The sequence below is a fragment of the Galeopterus variegatus genome, unplaced genomic scaffold, assembly GCF_000696425.1.
Source record: "Galeopterus variegatus unplaced genomic scaffold, G_variegatus-3.0.2 Scaffold143, whole genome shotgun sequence".
NCBI classification, from domain to species: domain Eukaryota; kingdom Metazoa; phylum Chordata; class Mammalia; order Dermoptera; family Cynocephalidae; genus Galeopterus; species Galeopterus variegatus.
The window spans coordinates 242,669-262,811 of NW_007726254.1; the positions used below are offsets into that span (position 1 = coordinate 242,669).

Below are 20,143 nucleotides of genomic sequence, written 5' to 3' on the forward strand. Positions count from 1 at the left end.
CCTCAACCCCTTAATATTCATCCCCTTCCTTTACCCCTCCTTTAATGAGGCTTTTAGGAATGAATTCCCTTCACTTTCCATCCACCTTTCTGCCTCTGTGTTATCTACATCCCCCCTCTCCCCACCCCAATCACCTCCCTTCCATTTCAGTAAGGAGCCTCCTTCCTCTAGTCCGAGGTTCTGGTTCGATCTGCTCTTGACTCCTCAAAGACCATGTCCCATCAGACATTTTTTCTACCCAGATTCCTTCCCCTCAGTCTAGCACAGAGGTCAGGTGTTGCCTAGCTCTAAAGAAATCCTACAACTCTAAAGTTCCTCCTGGCAGTCATCCATTTTCATTCCTTTCCTTCTCAGTCTAGCTCCTTGAAAAAATAGGTTATGTTTATTGTCGTTATTTCCTTATCTTCTATTCCCTCCTAAATCCCCTGTTATCTGGGCTCTGTTCCTACCCTTCAACTAAAACTGTGTCCATTGAGGCTACCTATGACTTCCTATTTCTAAATTCATCTTTTTCTTGTGGGCCCATCTGCTTCTTTGATGCTGTTGATTTCTTCCAACTTGAAACTCTACATGAATAGCTTTCTAGTTCTATCCATACATATCATCTCTCTGCTCCTACCCGGTCTCCTTTTTCCATTCATGATCCAAGGTTGGATGTCCCCCAGGGCTCCATCTTTGATTCTTGTCTTTTTTCACTCTGCTCATTCTCTCTGAGAAGACTTATTCTCCTCTGTGGCTTCCATCACCACCAGCCCAAACCTCTTTCCCGAGCACCCAAACCTCAAATCCTACTGACTAGTGATATCATGTGGGTATCCAAAAGATACCTCAAAACTCAACACTGCCCTCAAATGAATTCATCTGGTTTTTCCTGGCAATGTAGCTGTGCCTTTTGCTGCATTTTCTATCTTAGTAATTAGTACACCTTTCCCAGTTACTCTAGATAGAAAACTAGGAATGTCTGGCCTCTTTTATATTTTACCTCTGAAGACTTCCAATTCTACCCTCTTTTCAAGTATATCCTCCAACCACCCTCCCTTTGTCCCATGCCCTCTATTTTAATATGGCTCTTGTTACCTTTATTGATAATTATTGGGAGCTCCTTAAAGATGGACTTAATTTCTATTTATCTTTATGAACCCCAGGCCTAGCATGGTTAAATAAATGAGGGCAATATAGCATGGTGGAGTGAGGAAAGAAACAGGATGTCCCCTGGTCAGGCCCCTCCTTGCCCCATGGAAAGAGAAACTGTTCCACAGATACCTCCATGTATAAGCCAAGCCCCAATCTATGTGGTGTCAGGGCTGCAGTTGTGGGCCAGTCACTCCCAGGGTACACTGTCCATGACTATGTAGGCCTCACTGAATCTATACTAATAACAACTTTATAGCTAACACAGATAAAGTTCTCAGTATGTAATATACTAAGTACTATACTATTTTAAGTGCTTAACATGTTAACTCATTTTAATCTCACAAGGACCTTTGACATATTTGTTAGTATTAGTCCCATTTTGCAGATGAGGAAACTGAAGCCCAGGTCACACAGCTAGTAAATGGAGGAGCTGAGATTCGAACCTAGGCACTCTGGCTTCAGAGTCTGTGCTTTTAACCATTACAGTCTCCTCTGTGGCGAGGAGAATGGGATTGTGTGGATTGTTTTCTTTTAGTCAGGACATCCCCTTAGCACTGAGTATGAGGTCAACCCACCCAAGCCATGTAGCTGTTGCCCAGTGGAGGAGGGGTATAATTTGAGTGTTGGGGAGGCAATCATAATGTCTGCTGGGTACTTATGAGAATCAGATGAGCTCATGGATCTGAAGACATACATTAGGAACTATAAAACCCTCTTAAAGTCTTCTTTTTTTCCACCCAGATTCCTACCAGAGCAACCTATGAAGCTCTGCTGGTCATTCAGGAAAGCAGTCACTTCCATCTACTTCTCAAGGTCCTTTCCTCTTAAGACCCCCAGGCATGAGCCTTGAAGGTTCAACTCTCTGAGTTTTTCCTTTGTCTCCCTTTTTGCACACCCAGTTCCATCCTGCTCAACTGCAGGTCTCTGGGATCCCAGCCTACCTTTGTATCCACTGCACTACCCACAGCTCCAAAAAGTAATACCAGCCAGCTGGAGACAATTCATGAGCTAGTATAGCCCTGAGGTAGGGAGGCAAGGGAGGAAGGAGGTTAATATGCAGACTGATGCTTGGGCCTGCAGGAACAGAGCAGCCTGCCAGAAGGCCTGTCTCTAGCTCCAAGTCCTAGTCTTGCTCTCTTCCCTTATGTCCCTCCCTGCATGCTTTGAAAGGTCATTGACTCCATCACTTACCTTGGGTAAGACACTTTCCCTCTAGGCCCAGGTTTCCTCATTTTTTAAAAGAATGGTTGGTAAGTTGGGCTGGCCCGGTGGCGCACTGCTGTAGTGCGCCGCTTGAGAAGTGCGGTGGCGCTCCCGCTGAGGGTTCGGATCCCACATGCGGACCGGCCGCTCGCTGGCTGAGCGAGGGGCGGGAGCAACACCGAGGGTTGCGATCCGTTGCCGGTCACGAAAAAAGACAAAAAAGGAAAAAAAAAAAAAAAAAGAATGGTTGGTAAGTTGATATTTGTTGAAGCTGGCACCCATGATCTCACTGTATTGTTTTCTCTACTATCCATAATAATTTCCATAATAAAAAAAATTTGATGACCAGATTGGATTAAATAAATGGATATTTAGCCTTTTTTTTTACAAAAAGCAATAGAACCCTTTCTCCAACCAGAATCTTGTGGAAAGGCTGATATGTAAATGAAAAACAGGTGAATCTACTACTCTGGTTGAAGGATCTACTCCAGACCCCCATTCTATTGACCCCTCTCCCCCTTGTACTCAGCCCTGCCCAAGGTACAGGGTTCAATAAACACAATTTAATGAAAATCACTGGACTAGACTAACTCAGGATTCTTCCGGCACTTAATGTCTTCCTCTAGCTATATTAGCTTTGCACTCGCCATTAGCCTATATATCTTGTCCCAGAAACAGTGAGAATGAGCTATTAATCATTGGAGCCTTTGGAGAGTTTGTCTGAAGGGTTGTGGAAACATGGGTTGCTGTTAGAGATGCATTTCAATGTCTGTCTCTGCTGAGTGTTTATTAATAATCTTGTTAATCCTCACTCTAGTTCCTGGATCTAGCTAATGCCTGTTAGATGTCCTTGGGGGCATTTTAAATTCTCCCTGATTTCTTGGAGCCAGATACTTCCTTTTGCGTGGAATCCTCTCTGATACTTATTTTCATGAATATTTTACATTTAATCTCCCCAATTACATCTCCATGTGACGGTCATGGTGCATTAGCTGCATTTCTCAAGGAAGACATACAGGAAGCCTCAGTAAAGTAAAGGCTTGAGTTTGCAGGCACAGTGCCAGAGAATTCTGTGCTTGCCACTAAGATAGCCTTCTATCTCAGACAGTGACAAGGGAGATGTTGAGTGATGGGCTTTGCATGAGACTTCTAGGGCTTTGCACCCTGGCTCACGGCACAAAGGAGCTGGCAGTTTCACTCAAGATCAAATACAACCAGAAACTGCCCAGTGGGCCTCAAGGACCACTTGTGTGTTCCTGTGACCAGAGTTGCCCAATAGCTTCCAAGCACCCACCCATCACAGGCTCTGTTTCCTTCCTGGGCAATCTACCTCCAGTGTTACCATAGACACCCAATCCCTCCAGCCTGAGGGAAGAAACTGACAAACTCATGTGCATTGAAGAGTGAAAATTTGGCCCCTCATGCATAAGGGCTTGTGTTCTTAAAAATCAGCCCCAGGGAAAGGACAGTGAGGCGTAACACTCTCATGTGATATATGGGGTAGAGGATTAAGGAGGAAATTGGAAGGCCACAGTTTAGAAGTTACCAGTGTAAAAATGTCAATCCAGCAGTCATGGGCAGTCACTCACCTGACCAGCAGATGGCAGGTAGTGTGCCCACAGACCTCAGCAGTTGTAGGCAGCCCCTGTCACTGCTGCACACACTGCTGCTGTGTGGGTGATCCTCCACAGCCACTTCCACCTCAACAGTAGCTTGCTGACACAGCAGTAGCCACCACAACTGTGCAGGAGGCCCACAGACCACTCAACTACATTGACATAAGGAGAGTCACCAGCAGAGCCCAGAGAAAGGGGTCAGCAAGTGCAGACTCATGACCCGGTGGCCCAACCCACATGGAGAATTATGCTGCCACACATGGTAGCACACCTAGGGGGTAGGAGGTATGTGCACAGCCCACACAACTGCCTTGATTCAAGGAGAGACACAAGCAGGACCCCCTGAGAGTGCAGAAACTAGGATACCCAAATAGAGTAAAGAAGAAAATTCCCAATCACCACCAACCCATCCCCCTACTGGGGGAGGCAAGGACCCAGAGGCAGCCTCACCTGTAGGAAAGAGGAAAGAAAAACTCTGCCCATGGCCACCCATTCAAACTGAGGAGCTCCAGTATACTCCAGTGTACCCATCAGGGTCACAGGACACTAGCTGGGATGGCAACAAGCCTGCCCATGGTCACCCACCCCAGCCAAAGAGTGACAGGGCACTGAGGTACTTCTCCCAAGAACTCAAGAGCTCACCCACATCTCCAGCAAACAACACAGTGTCATTAACCTCAGCAAGGAATCACTAAGTGCCACAGTGCCTAGGCTCTGGAGGCACTTCGACGCAACTCCAACACTGAATGCAGCCAAAGTAGCCACACAGAGACTACACTACTGCATCTACCCAATGCTAAACAACCTACCCAACAGTCAATATAAAGCACATCTACAGGAGGAAGTCTCTCTCCTCAAAGCCCACTCCAGAGTAATAGAAGAAGCAACTGCCCTACAAGATGACCCGACATCACCATAGAGATAATGGAAATACAAAAACAAACAAACAACAGCAACAAAAACCAAGAATATATGCCACCACCAAAGGAATACAATAATTCTCAAGTTCCAGATCCCATAGAGCAGGACACCTTGAAATGACAAAAGGAATTCTGAGTAACAATCTTAAGAAAACTCAATGAGATAGAAGACAACTCTGTTAGAGGACACAGTGAAATGAGAAAAAGTATCTAGGACATGAAGGAGGAAATTTACAAAGAGATTAATACTTTAAAAAAGAATATAGCAGACTCTTGGAACTGAAGGATTCATTCAACAAAACAAAGAACACACTGAGAGCTTAAGCAGCAGGTTACAGCAAGCAGAAGAAAGAATTTCTGATCTTAAAGATAGTCTTTTCAAAATAACCCAGGCAGACAAAAAAAAAAAGAATCCAAAAAAAAATGAAGAAAATCTAAGAGTGCTAGCAGACAACCTTAAGTGCACAAACACCAAAATCATGGGATTTCTGGAAGGGAGGAGAAAGGAAATGGCATTGAAAACACATTCAACAAAATAATAGCAGAAAACTCCCCAGGTATAGGGAGAGACATGGACCTTCAGATCCAGGAGGCTCAAAGGTCCCCAAACAGATTCAATCCAGAAAGGTCCTCTCTGAGACACACTACAGTCAAGCTGGAAAAACTCAAAGACAAAGAGAGAATCTTAAAAACAGCAAGAGAAAAGTGTCAAGTCACCTTTAAGGGAATCCCCATCAGACTAACAGCAGACTTCTCAACAGAAACTATACAATCCAGAAGAGAACGGGATGATACATTCAAAATACTAAAAGAAAAAAACTACCAGCAAGGCTATCCTTCAGCAATGAGAGAGAAATAGTGTTATTTCCGAGACAAACAAAAACTATGGGAGTTCACCACCACATGACCAGCCCTACAAGAAACCCCCAAGGGAGTCCTGCATCTGGCATCCAAAAAACAATAATCAATACCACGAATACATAAGGAAAAACAAAACCCATTGGTAGAACAAAAATGCAAACAAGAAAGAGAAAGAAACCATATCTTATCATCACAAAAACCAATAAACACTGAAGGTGAACAATAAAAGGGGAAGAAAGGAACAAAAGATATTTAAAACATCCAAAAGAAAATTAATAAAATGCCAGGAGTAAGACAATACCTTTTAATAACAACCCTAAATGCAAATATATTAAATTCCCCACTCAAAAGACACAGACTGACTGACTATATTAAAAAGGTAGACCCAACTACATGCTGTCTTCAAGAGACTCACCTCACCTGTAAAGACACACACAGACTAATAGTGAAGGGATGGAAAAAGATATTCCATGCAAATGGAAACCAAAAATGAGCAGGAGTAGCTATTCTTACATTGGATAAAATAGACTTTAAACCGAAAACCTTAAAAAGAGATAGAGAAGGCCATTATATAATGATAAAGGGAACTATCCAGCAAGAAGACATAACAATCATAAATATATATGCACTGAACACTGGGGCACCCAGATATGTAAAGCAAACACTATTAGAACTAAAGAAAGAGACCCCAATAAGAAAGTAGTTGAGGACCTGAAAACCCCTCTCTCAGCATTGGATGGATCATCCAGGCAACAAATTAACAAATAAACACAGGATTTAAACTACACTTTAGATCAATTGGACCTGGCAGATATCTACAGAACATTTCATCCAGAACTACAGAATATACATTCTTCTCATCAACACATAGAATATTCTCCAGGATAGAACCCATGTTAGGTCACAAATCAACTCTCAACAAATTTTTAAAACTTGAAATAATTTCAAGTATCTTTTCAGACCACAACAGATTAAAACTAGAAATCAATACCAAGTGAAACTCTGGAAACTATACAAATACACAGAAATTAAACAATATGCTCCTGAACAACCTCTGGGCGCAAGAAGAAATTAAACGGGAGATCAAAAAATTTCTTAAAATTAATGAAAATAAAGACATGTCATACCAAAACCTGTGGGATACTGCAAAAGCACTACTAAGAGGGAAGTTTATTGCAAACAAATGCTTACATTAAAAGAACAGAAAGATTTCAAATAAACAACCTAATGCTATACCTCAAAGAACTAGAAAAACAAGAGAAATCCAATCCCAAAATTAGTAGACAGAAAGAAATACTTATAATCAGAGCAGAGCTAAATGAAACAGAGACCCAAAATATGATAAAAAGATTGATGAATCAAAAAGTTTTTTGAGAAGATAAACAAAATAGAAAAAGCATTATCCAGGCTAATTTAAAAAAGAAGAGAGTAGACCCAAATAACAAAAATCAGGAATGAAAGAGGAGACATTACAACTGATACCATGGAAATACAAAGACTCATTAGAGACTATTATAAACAACTATACATCAACAAATTTGAAAACCTGGAAGAAATGGATAAATTTTTGGACATATACCAATTACAAAGACTGAACTAAGAAGAAATAAAAAACCTGAACAGAACAATAACAAGCAACAAGATTGAAGCAGTAATCAGCAGTCTCCCAGCAAAGAAAACCCAGAACTGCATGGCTTTACTGCTGAATTCTACCAAAACTTTAAAGAGGAATTAATACCAATTCTCTTCAAACTATTCCAAAAAATTGGAACAGAGGATATTCTGCCAGACTCATTCTATGAGGCCAGAATCACCCTGATACCAAAACCACACAAATGTACAACAACAAAAAAAGAAAACTATAGGCCAATATCTCTAATGATCATAGACACGAAAATCCTCAACAAAATATTGGCAAACAGAATACAGCAACACATCAAAAAGATTATAAACCATGATCAAGCAGGATTCATCCCAGGGATGCAAAGATGGTTCAACATATGCGAGTCAATAAATGTGATACACCACATCAACAAAATCAAGGACAAAAACCATACGGTTATCTCAGTAGATACAGAAAAAGCATTTGACAAAATTCAACATTCCTTCATGATAAAGACTCTCAGAAATTGGGTATCCAAAGAAAGTATCTCAACACAATAAAAGCCATATATAACAAACCCACTGCCAATATCATCCTTAATGGGGAAAAGCTGAAAGCTTTTTCTTTAAGAATGGGAACAAGACAAGTATGCCCACTGTCAACACTCCTACATTATATAGTATTGGAGGTACCATCCAGAGCAATCAGGCAAGAGAAAGAAATAAAGGGCATCCAGACTGGAAAAGACGAAGTTGAGCTGTCCCTGTTTGCAGATGACATGATCCCATATGTAGAAAAACCTAAATACTCTACAAATAAAATTCTTAGAGCTGATAAATGATTTCAGTAAAGTTGCTGGATACAAAATCAACATGCAAAAATCAGTAGCATTTTTATACTCCAATAATGAACTAGCAGAAAAAGAAATCAAGAAAGCAAGCCCAATTACCATAGTCACCAAAAAAATAAAATACCTAGGAATCAGTTTAACCCAGGAGGTGAAATATCTCTACAACAAGAACTAAAAATCACTGCTGAAGGAAATTAAAGAGGATACAAAAAGATGGGAAGATATTCCATGCTGTTGGATTGGAAGAATTAACATTGTGAAAATGTCCATACTACCCAAAGCAATCTACAGATTCAGTGTAATCCCCATCAAAATACCAATGACATTCTTCACAGAAATAGAAAAACAATCCTAATATTCATATGGAACAAGAAAAGAATCCAAATAGTCAAAGCAATCCTGAGGAAAAAAAACAGTAAAGCTAGAGGCATAACACGGCCTGACTTCAAATTATACTACAAAGCTATAGTAACCAAAACAGCAATGGTACTGGCATAGAAACAGACACTTGGACCAATGCAACAGAATAGAGAACCCAGAAATCAACCAACATACTTACAGCCAACTGATCTTTGACAAAGGCACCAAGAATATACAATGGGGAAAATACTACCTCTTCAATAAATAGTGCTGGGAAAACTGGACATCCATATGTAGAAGAATGAACCTAGACCCATACCTCTTGCCATATAGCAAAATCAACTCAAAATGGATTAAAGACTTAACTATAAGACTTGAAACTATAAAACTCTTAAAGGAAAACATAGGGGAAACACTTCAGGAAGAAGGACTGGGCAAAGACTTTCTGAATAAGATCCCGAAAGCAAAGGCAGCAAAAGAAAAAAATAAACAAATGGGATTATATCAAACTAAAAAGCTTCTGCACAGCAAAGAAACAATTAACAAAATAAAAAAACAACCTACACAATGGGAGAAAATATTTGCAAACTATGCGTCTGACAAGGGATTAACATCCAGAATATACAAAGAATTCAAGCAATTTAACAGTAAAAAAAAATAACCCAATTGAAAAATGGGCAAAGGAGCTGAATAGGCATTTCTCATATGGAGACATACAAATGGCCAACAGACACATGAAAAAATACTCAACATCACTCAGCATCAGGGAAATGCAAATCAAAACCACAATGAGATATCATCTCACCCCAGTTAGACTGGCAATCATCGAAAAGACAGAGAATATAACAAATGCTGGCAAGGATGTGGAGAAAGGGGTACCCCACTACACGGTTGATGGGACTGAAAATTAATGCAGCCATTATGGAAAATAGTATGGAGTTTCCTCAAACAACTTGAAAAACTGCCATATGATCCAGCAATCCCACTGTTGGGTATATACACAAAGGAATGGAAATCATCATGTGTAAGGAATACCTGCACTTGCATGTTTATCACTGCTCTGTTTACAATAGCCAAGAGTTGGAACCAATCTAAATGTCCACTGATGGATGACTGAGTAAGGAAAATGTGGTATGTATACGCAACAGAATACTACCTTGCCGTAGAAAAAAAATGAATACCTGCCATTCACAGAAACATGGATGAACTTAGAGAAAATTATCTTAAGTGAAATAAGCCAGGCACAGAAAGAGAAACACCACATGTCCTCACTCATAACAAATAAATAAAATAAAAGAAAGAAAGATACAACAATCACAATATTTTGTTGAACTTTCAAAAGGAGAGAACATAACTGAGGCCAATAGAGGTGGGAAAGGGGGAAGGGGGAGGGCAGGTTAGCAAGAAATTGATAAAGGGCCACAAAAAATGATTACAATGTGTAAGGTTGAATATACTAATTATCCTGATTTGAGCATCACATATTGCACACAGGTATTGTTATTCAACACTATATGACACAGATATGAACAATCAATTATGTGTCAATAAAAATAAATAAAAATACAATCCAATCTGTAGGAGACTTCAAGGTTCCTCAAGAAGAGAGAGGAGGACTGAGGGCAAGACTCTGCAGAGGAGACAAAAGGCTGTGGGAGGACACAGAAATGATGGTCAAAGAGGCAAGATATGAACCAAGGGAGCACAGTGTCCTGAAAGCCAGGGGAGGAAACTATTTCCATATGAATGTGGTATTGTGACATGTGACACATGCTACAGAATAAGTGAAGGAATGTGACTGAGAAACTTGGAAATGTGCCAGTACTTCCCTGGTAGGGTCCCACTGGCAAGCTTATGCGATTTACCCTTTGAAAAGCCCTCCCTCTGGCTGCTTTGGGGTGAGCCTAAGGCGAAAGTAGCAGCTGAGAGCCTCGTCTTAGTCACAGAGAGGCAGGTAAGGGCCGCTAGAGGCCTGCTTCTCCAAAGCTGTGGGGAACGGGTGCTGTCTATAACAAGTCTCCCGAGGAGATTGCTGAGCCTTGGAGGATGAAGGATTGGGAAGGCTTGTGTATTATTAGTCCGTTTTGTGTTGCTACAACAGAATACCTGAAACTGGGTAATTTATAAAGAACAGCTGCTTCCGGCATGGGCCTCAGGCTGCTTCTATTCATGGCAGAAAGTGGCAGCAGCCAGCAGGTACAAGCAGATCACATGGCGAGAGGAAGCAAGAGAGGGGGAGGGGGAGGTGCCAGGGTCTTTTAAACAGCCAGCTTTCACATCTCACTCAGACCTCCCTCCCTAGGGAAAACATTAATCTATTCATGGGGGATCCACCCCCATGACTCAAACAGCTCTCAGCACTGCCACATTGGGGATCAGATTTCCACGAGTTTTGGCAGGGACCACACATCCAAACTCTGTCAGCTTGTAACATGGAAAGTTGCCTGAGATACAGGCACTGTGGCACCTGACCTTTCTGAGCAGAGCTTCCAGCCCCTCTCCCCCTCCACCATTGCTAAGGGGTGGGGATCAGACCAAAGGAGGGAGGCCCAGGTTCTGCCCTCAAGAACTGACAAACCACTGTGGCAACACAACCACCCAGGGCCTTGTGCTCTGGATAGCCTGAAGGAACACAAACAAAGCCAGAATTTCCCTCCTAAGCATTCCCCTTAGTGACATTCCCACTGCCTCATTTTAAAGTGAACAGAAGCTACCATAATTATTATATATCCTTCCCTTGCTGGGTCACCAGCAGCCACTCAGATCCCTGGCACTACCGCTATGGACCCAGTCCTAGAGCATTCTCCTGCCTTTCTACTCTCTGCATCCTAAGAGGCAGAACAGACAGCAGCCTTGGATCCCCTCTGCAATCCTCATACCTTATGCTTACCACTCTGCAGTCGCTGGTTAGAAGGCAAAATGCCTAGGATGGCAGCACTCATGTCAATTGTTGGTCATCATCTTCTCTGGGAGAATGTGGATGACTCCAGCCCCTTCCAACTGCCTGGGGCAGCCAGGGCCCTGGATCTTGTAGCAGAGGAGAGTGTTTTGGAGGGGATGGCAAGGTTAGAAAAGGACTCTGGACAACACAGGGCCCAGTCCAATTGGAGAAGTTTAGTGAGGAGGGTGGTGAGGAGATTGAAAAGGTAGTAGATCTTGGACAGTATACAGAACTCGTGTGCTCCTATGTTCCTTATCATCTGTAGTATCAAGTGTTGTGCACATTGGGCAAAAACTAAATGGCCACCTGCTGATTTGTTACTATTTGTCTTCTCACCTAACATACCCAGCCAATCATTCACGTTCTCCCAGGAGGCACTCTGTGGGACTCATTGTGAACCAGAGAAGTTCTCATTAAGACTCTTTTTTTGTCCAGGGGCTGCAGCCTTCAAGTCTGGCCTGGCTCTGCCAGTCAGTTGTCTTGATCCTGTGAAGAGACCTGTCTAGCACTAGGGGAAACAGAGAGAGAAGGCCCATCTCAGGGAACACCTACTCTGACCTTAATCCAGACTTAAATTCACAGGAACCTTGAAAGACCTTGCCAAACAAGTACACAAGACAGGCCCAAGGATCAGGGCAACTAGTATAGGAGTCTAGAGAAGGAAGTCCTGTGGGCTTAAGGAAATTGCAGTGAGCTTAAGGAGGAGGGTGGATCACACAGGACTTTGAAGACAGACACCCAGTTGTGTATAACTGGGACCCAGCTCAGTGTCTTTGTTTCATGGTGAATATGTCTGCACCTCTTTCCCTCATTGCCACTCCTGCTGCCAGGAATGAATGCTCCTGGAGGGCAGGTGCTAAGAGCAGCCCCCTGTACTCAATTCCTAATAAATACCTGTCTGTTTTCTCCCCATAGGATCCAGCCGCCGCCTCCATCTCAGACGGAGACTGTGACGCCCGGGAGGGTGAGTCAGTAGCCATGAATTACAAACCATCCCCGCTCCAAGTGAAGCTGGGTGAGTGTGTCTGGGGGGAGGGACGGTGAGGAGATGTGGGGAGTAGACAAGGTGCTCTGGGCTGGGTCTGCAATGAGGTGCCACAAATAAACCAACTCAGGCTAGGTGATTCCAAGACTCACGCCACCAAGTCATTGGCACTGCCAGGCACCTTATTTCCTGTGAGGCAAAGAGGGCAATTAACAGTACTCTGCAGGATTTCAAAACTCTAGGAGGAATCTCTGAGGCCAAGAAGGCTCCAAGTAGTCTAAGTGATAGCTCCGGGGGTAAAAGCATGGTTTTAAGGTTCCTCAAGAAGGTTCCACCCCAGAGAGAGGATTTGGAAGTCCCATCAAACACTGGATCAGGCTGAGAGGAAGCTGCCTTAAAGGTGGGGTGTCAGTTGCCATGTCCAAGGGATAGAAAGGAATACGGGTTCCAAAGCCTAAAAGCTGAGCCCCTCTTCCCATTCCAACCTCAGCCCATCTGGAGATCTCAGTCTCTCGTTGGCTCCTTTTTGGGGGTGGTATGAGGGCTTTCCCTTAGTTTTTTGGTAAATCCAAATATTTCCCCACCTTTCCAGGTCACCTTTCCCTTGGGGTTTTATCTCATGTCCACTCCAAAGTCAGTTTGCTGTACAGCCTGCTCCTTTAAAGTCACCTGGCTGCCAACCACTGCCCACAGCTCCTGCAGCTGCTGTTCTCACTTCACCCTCTGCTGAACACTGCCCCTCTCCCTTCAGGGGCCAAAGTTTCACTGACCCAAGCTTGCTGTGTACAACAGACTTTTCTTAAAATTTGGTTTCTTAAAGAGAAATTACAACACAGTACATATAGGAAAGAATTTACAGTTAAACACAGGTCATTACTATCCTTCGAAAACTCCTTTGACATCCTATCCATACTCCCATCCATCTTTCTCCTTAGGCTCCAGCTATCCACCAAATACTGGACACCCCTCCTCAGTCCTAAGAGCTTCTTACCATCTATTCTAAAGCCTTCTCCCCCAGGATTTCTTTCCACAGAGACCTGTCCTTTCATCCAACTTTTTTTATTTTAGCCTTGCTTCTCTCCTTCCAGGCCACATCCAGGGAGCCCCTCAAGCTGTTTTTCTAAACAAGAGAGCAGTTCTCTCAGTGGAATCTGTTCATTTCATCTTCCTAGGACATCATACTCAAACTGCAGCCAGTTTTGTTTGTTTGCTATTGTTTAATTTAACAATACAAGTTTGCCAGCCAGCTGCCAAAAAAGAAAAAAGGAAAGAAAATAAAACATATTTAACAATACAAGTATTCTAACAAGTATAAGTTCTCCTCTACTCTTCCCCATCAGAAGTAATCACTTCAAGCTTTTTTAGCTTTTGTGGTTTAATTTTGTATCTTAACATAAGTGGTATCATATTGTACACATTTTATGAAACTCCTCCTACACATACTTAATATCTTGGAGCCCCTTCCTATATGAGTATATAGAGAATTACTTCATTCTTTTAAATGATTGCATAGTAGTCCATAGTTTGGTTTTTGCCAGTTTATTGTTTGCATTTTTCTCACCATTACAAATTATTTCAGCATGCTTTTAAAATAAACTTTTTTCTGCCTTTTTTATTACCACCAAAAATCCTCATGAAAATTCATAACCTTGTCCTAGTTGCACTAAAAAAATCACCACCAGGAACTTTAAGGCAAATTGCACCCCCTTGAGGGTTGGAGTGGTAATGGCAGCTGCTGCCTGCTGGAAAGAATTTGGAAAAAAGCTGGAGTCAGATGGGTAGTAGCAAAGAACCAGGGTCAGAGAGCAAAGACAAGAGATTCAGATACATGGAGGTCAAGGGAAATTTCAAAATGAGTCACAGTAGTTGTAAACGCCCTTTCCATACTTATTCCCTTAAGCATGTGGTTATTTTATGAGACAGCTTTCCCCTAGTATCCCTTTTCACCCAACTGTCTCTTTTCCTAGGTCTGGGATTTTCTTGAGATGAATAGGAAAGGGTAGATGGGCCTCCTCAGGGCCCAAGCAGCTACTGCTGGAAAGAGTTGTCACATACCAGGCAATGCGTCACCTGATGGCCAGACCCATGAACCTGGTAGGCTCTAGAGCTTTGGAGAGCTCAGAAGCTGACAGGAATCAGCAGCATCACTTAGACAGTGTAGCCAAATGGGCTCCCCCAGCTTTCCGCCCCCTACTCTTCTGCCCCTCCTAATCCACAACTGTCAGTGGCTCCTTTTTCCTTCTGCATTAATCCCAAACTCCTCTCAAGGCCTTCATACTCTGAGTTTGTAACCAGAGGGAGTCCTCAGCCTCTTAGCACTGGATCTGACACATGATTGGTGACACAGTTGTTTGATGAATGAATAAGTGACTGAATAAATGGATACTACTTTTCCAACCTGACCTCTTTCCCTCTTTCCCCTCCATCCCATTCAGTCCAAACTTGCGCTTACTTCTAAATGCATTTTTGTACACAGTAACCCTCCTTCCTAGAATGTCCTCCTCTCTCCAGTTCATGGCACCCACAGGAAGCCCTCCCTGATTACTCCATCCTTCTGTAATCTTCTATCCCTCTCCAGGCATCAAGCACACACTAACTGTCCTACATGGGAGTTGTCACTCCTCAAAGACAGGGGTCAGCCTCCTCCTTTTGTCCCCCACTATCTGCCTCAGGTTGTGCAGGGTCAAGTACTGTTTCCACCAAGCAACAGGGGCCTAGAGTTGGGATTTCTGCCTCAGACCCTATAGGAGCAAGGGGTTTGACAATGGAGGTCTGGCCCAACCTACCCCAAGTGGTAAGGCAGAGTGGCTTTGGGATAGGACACAGCTTCCTTCCCATGTTTTCCTGCAGAGAAGCAACGGGAGCTGGCCCGGAAGGGCTCCCTGAAGAACGGCAGCATGGGTAGCCCTGTCAACCAACAACCCAAGAAGAACAATGTCATGGCTCGGACAAGGTAGAGGCCCTCTCTATCCTCCCTGGACCCTGCCAGCCAGCACCTATCTTTGCTGGTCTTGAGCCTTCCCCTCTTCCCTCCCTCCTCAGGCCCAGCTCCTCTCTGACAGGAGAGAGCCTCAATAGGAGCCAAGGTGGGGAGGGAGGGTGGGAAGTAGTGGGGTGGGACTCAGCCCAGTCCCCTGGCAGATTTCTGTATTCCGGTTGCCACTCCAACCCCCAAAATTCTTCACCCAGGCTGGTCGTCCCCAATAAAGGCTACTCCTCGCTTGACCAGAGCCCAGATGAGAAGCCACTGGTAGCCCTTGACACGGACAGGTGTGTACAGGGGCCTGGGGGCAGCTGGGCAAGCCACAGGAATCTGTGTGAGCACAAGTGGACTGTACAGGCCACACCTGCTATATTGACACAATTGGTGTATCCCTCAGCCAGGAGCTTTCCAAGGGTGAATTCCTCAGGGAATGGAATTTTTACCAGGGGTGGGAGGGAAAGGGGGAGGGCAGAGAGAAAAGGGGGACCTGTGCAGTCTGCTGCCATCCTAGGACAGCTGATCTAATGGCTACCCCTAGATGGGCCCTGACGTCTCTGGACAGCAGGATGTGATACTTAATGCCCAGCCCCCTCTAAGGGAGGAGCCTACACCTGGGAAAACACCTGGCTAGACCTGGACTATGGAAAACCCAAACAAGTCAAGGTGATTTGAGCCTAGAAAACAGGAGCGGAGAGAAGGGGGAAAGGGAGTAGCAGCTCTATTTAGAAGGAGGTTAAGGTTAGCAATTTATTTAGAAGGGTGGAGCTAGGGAACCTGTCTTTTAAAATCTGTATTTGCACAGCAAGCACAGTTTTTACTTAAGATTGTGCTGTTTATTTGGAATCGTGGGGGAAGGGTGGAGTGTTGACTGATGGTGCGGGTGAGGTGTAGGGAGTTTTCTGTTTAATTTCCCTCTCTGTCCTCTTTCCTCCACTGCCAGCGATGATGACTTTGACATGTCCAGATATTCCTCCTCTGGCTACTCCTCTGCTGAGGTGAGGCCCCACCCCTTCCCGCCTTAGACACACAGGAGCAGGACCAATTTTATCGAGAAGGGGTGGGGCCAACGCAAAGCACACCCTAAGAGGAGCAATAGGCACAGCGGGGCGGAGCCCCATATGGGCGGGGCCTGGGATAGGATGGAGGCTGGAAGAAGTCACCGGCCGGGAGCCCAGGGTTAGAAGCTGGGCTTGAGATGGGAGAAGAACGCTGAAATAGAATGGCGTGTGAAATACAGGCGATGCTTTATAGGAGCAAGCCTCAAATAGGGGTAAAACCCGAATAGAAGCGGGACCGGGGTTGAGAAGTTGACCTTAGAATGGGGAGGGGTCTGTAAGCGGGGGGTGGGGGAGGGGCTCAGGAGGATGTGCCTGTGTAAGGAAGTGAGGCCGGAGCCGAGCGTGGGGCAGGGGTGCGGACGGCCTAGGGTCTCTCCCCGAGCCTGACCCCCCTCCCCTTTGTCTACAGCAGATCAACCAAGATTTGAACATCCAGCTGCTGAAGGACGGCTACCGGTTAGATGAGATCCCTGACGACGAGGACCTAGACCTCATCCCCCCCAAGTCCGTGAACCCCACCTGCATGTGCTGCCAGGCCACGTCCTCCACCGCCTGCCACATCCAGTAGCGGGCGGGGCCGCCGCGGCTGCCCGGGGCGGGGCCGACGCGGGCCGGGTTGGACGGGGCAGGGTCCGACCCCTCCCGTGCTGGTCTGCCTGCCTCCGGCCCCCCCGCGCCCCCTACAGCCGCCAACTTCGTAACAGTCATTGCTTCCTCCTATGGTAGGACGTGTACCTCTGTGTGTTCATGGAGCCGGAGAAACCAAAACCGGGTTTTTCTCCACCCGGGGGCAGAGGAGGGGTTGGCGCTGTTTGTTCAGTTACTTGGGGGACCTTACCCAGCACCCTACCCCCCTTCCCAAGGCTGCCGTCCAGTAGGGGGTGGGGGCTGGGCAGCAGGGAGGCCAACAGTAATGAGTGGGGGGAGGGATCACAAAGCCAGAGGCTTGGCCCCACCCCAGCAAAGCCATGAACCTCCAGACCCAGCCTCACATGGAAAGGGGCACTGAGAGAGAAAGGCCCATGGCAGTGGAGTTAGGTCCTAGGACTTCAGAACCTCTTCCGTGCGACCCCTGTCGGCCCATGTAGCTATTTGCATTTTTCCCTTCACCTCCAGATGGGAAGCCTGGCAAAGCTGCCCAGCAGGATATTCCCGCTCCGATCCCCCTTACCCCCCCCATCAGATCACTGCCTGCTTCCTCCTCCTTGCCCCCACTCATCCTCTTCCTTACTCTCTGGGTGTGGGGGAGGGCAAGGTGGGCCTTTGAGACAGGCCAGAATTTGGGATGGTATGATCTGTCCTCATCCACCCCTAACCAATGCATCTATCTCTGCCACCAACAATCCATCTATCTCTCTCCCCACCAACACTTCTGTTCATTGGTCTCTGTCCCAGGCAGGGGATAAGGCTGGCCTCCAATGTCCCATTCCCATCTCACTCCAGCCCAAGATCTGGGAGGCTGGCTCCCAATAAGAATCTTCAAGGAGCAAGCTTAGGAGAATAGAGTAGGCTGAGTGGCTGCATGTATGCGGTAGGGAGTGCTTGGCAGGATATGTCTCCGTCTGAGGCTGTTGGGGTGTGTGTCCATGTCTTTGTGTCGGACCTGTCTCTCCAACTGTCTATTCCTGTCATAGGTGTGGGTGTCCGTGGTGGGAAAGGGACTGTGTGGCCTGTTTATAGTGGGAGAGACAGCTCAGCAGTGCAATGGACTGAGAGCCCTGGACTGGGAGTCAGAAGCCTGGGTCTGGTCCTAGCTCTAGTACTCTCCCTGTGATCCTCAACAAGCCACTTGCTTTCTCCACTCTTCAACTGTAAACTAAACAGCAGCTGAAATTATTTCTAAAGTCCTTTCCATGAAGGAATTTCTTCATAGGAATTTCTGTGGAGGGGTATACAGAGATCTCTATGTATTTTTGAGTACACTTAGGAGGTTCCCTGAGGTGTGTGTCTGTGTGGAAAAGGAAAGAGGCAATTCCTCTCAAGACTGTGTATGTCTGAGCACATGTGGATCTGTTTGGGAATATGTGTATGTATCTGTGAATGTGTATGTGTAGGGGGTATCTATTGCGTGTGTAGCTGTATGGGGCGTCTGGGGGTCAGAATGTGTGTACTGCTGCTTCTGCTGCTGTTGGTAGTTTGGGGGTGGGGGCAAGAAAGCTGAGGATGAAAATCAAAAGGGAAGAAGTGAACAGGTCCTTTCCATGGGGCTGGGAAATACAGACCTGCCCCCATGTGAAGACAAATGAAAGCACTGATAGCCTAAGACAGCTCACACTTATGCCCCACAAACCTCCTATCACAGGGCCAAGGTGTATACTTCCCCATTCCTCCATGCTGACACCCCACACACACTGGAGTCTCCACTCTCATGGATACCACTCCCATGCTGCAAGCCTGCAATGGACACACCCACAGTTCACTCTGTAGATGTCAGTCCTGAGAAGTGGGAGCTAGAAGTGGGGTAGTGAGAGGAGGGAGTGAGACTGCTGGCTTAGGAAGGGTAGCACCTCCCCCTGCACCACACTCAAGAGCTGCCAACTCCAAAGTGTTGAGGTACAGATCTTCACCCCCACCGCCTCCTCCCACCCCTACCTCCTTTAGTGCAGGGAAACTAGATGATGAAAAAATGCCACAGGGAGACAAGGACAGAGAAGGTAATTGCAAGGCCCACAAGGTCCATACTGGCCCCCATCTAAGCCTCTCTCTCCCACCCTGCTCAACATCCCCAGACCCTGTCATCTGGGCCCTAGATCCAAGCCCCATACTACTACCACCATCACTCTGGGTTCCTTGATTCACCCTTCTAGAACATGGGTACCTCCTCTTTTTTCAGGATCACTTAAATTGCTGCCTTTGTTGCTGACTTGCTGCGTGACTCTGGCCATTGTTCAATCTCTGTGGCCCTGAGGAACCAGGGAAAAGCTCCCTCCCCAACGGGACATGCTAGTTCCCTGGCAGGCAAGGGCTTCCAACTGAAGCAGTATATGTGTAGCAGAGGTAGGAAGCTGGCAGCCAACAGCTTCTGCATCTAGGCAGAGCGTATGGCTCCCTCCTTCCCTGTCTGGGTGGATGGAGTGGAAGAATCAAGGCCTTAGCTTGCCCCCTGCCACCCTTCCCCCTTGTAGATACTGCCTTAACACTCTCTCTACCCTCAGCTGTGGCTGCCACCCAGCCAGGTTTCTCCGTGCTCACTAATTTATTTCCAGAAAGGTGTGTGGATGACATGAGCCGTGTATAATATTTTTTTTTTTAACATTTCCATTGCAGTATTGACCATCATCCTTGGTTGTGTATCGTGTAACACAAATAATGATATTAAAATCATCAAACAAGTGAGCCTCCGCTCCCTACCTGGGGTGTGGGCAAGGGGCAGGTGGGCTGGGAAGGGGAGAGAACTGATCCTCTGGGTGCACATGTCACTCTGTCTCCACCATGAGTTCCCAGGGGTGCCACTGACCTGCTGCATGACACTGAGTGAGTCACAATCCCTCTGAACTTCTGTTTCTCTTCAACAAAGTGAGAAGCTTGGCCTAGAAAGTCTCCAGAGGCCCTCTGACCTCCTGGAAATTGGCCTCTTTTGAGAGGCTTGAAGCACGAAGGGGCCAGGAGTAGGGAGGGGACTGAATGTC

General features: G+C 45.6%; 1 protein-coding gene across 4 annotated transcripts in view; it reads left to right on the forward strand.

Annotated features, from left to right (window-relative positions):
* Positions 1 to 19,850, forward strand: part of FAM219A (family with sequence similarity 219, member A) — a 76,379-nt gene extending 56,529 nt beyond the window's left edge. The window contains exons 2-6 of one of the 4 annotated variants that reach the window (XM_008590791.1): positions 12,404 to 12,503; positions 15,324 to 15,426; positions 15,663 to 15,743; positions 16,397 to 16,451; positions 16,924 to 19,850. In XM_008590791.1, the coding sequence (XP_008589013.1) occupies positions 12,404 to 12,503; positions 15,324 to 15,426; positions 15,663 to 15,743; positions 16,397 to 16,451; positions 16,924 to 17,082 (498 nt within the window). In that variant the 3' untranslated portion in view covers positions 17,083 to 19,850. The remainder of the gene's footprint in view (positions 1 to 12,403; positions 12,504 to 15,323; positions 15,427 to 15,662; positions 15,744 to 16,396; positions 16,452 to 16,923) is intronic. The other 3 variants (XM_008590796.1, XM_008590802.1, XM_008590808.1) reach the window with 3 other exon arrangements.
* The last annotated feature ends 293 nt before the right edge of the window (positions 19,851 to 20,143 follow it).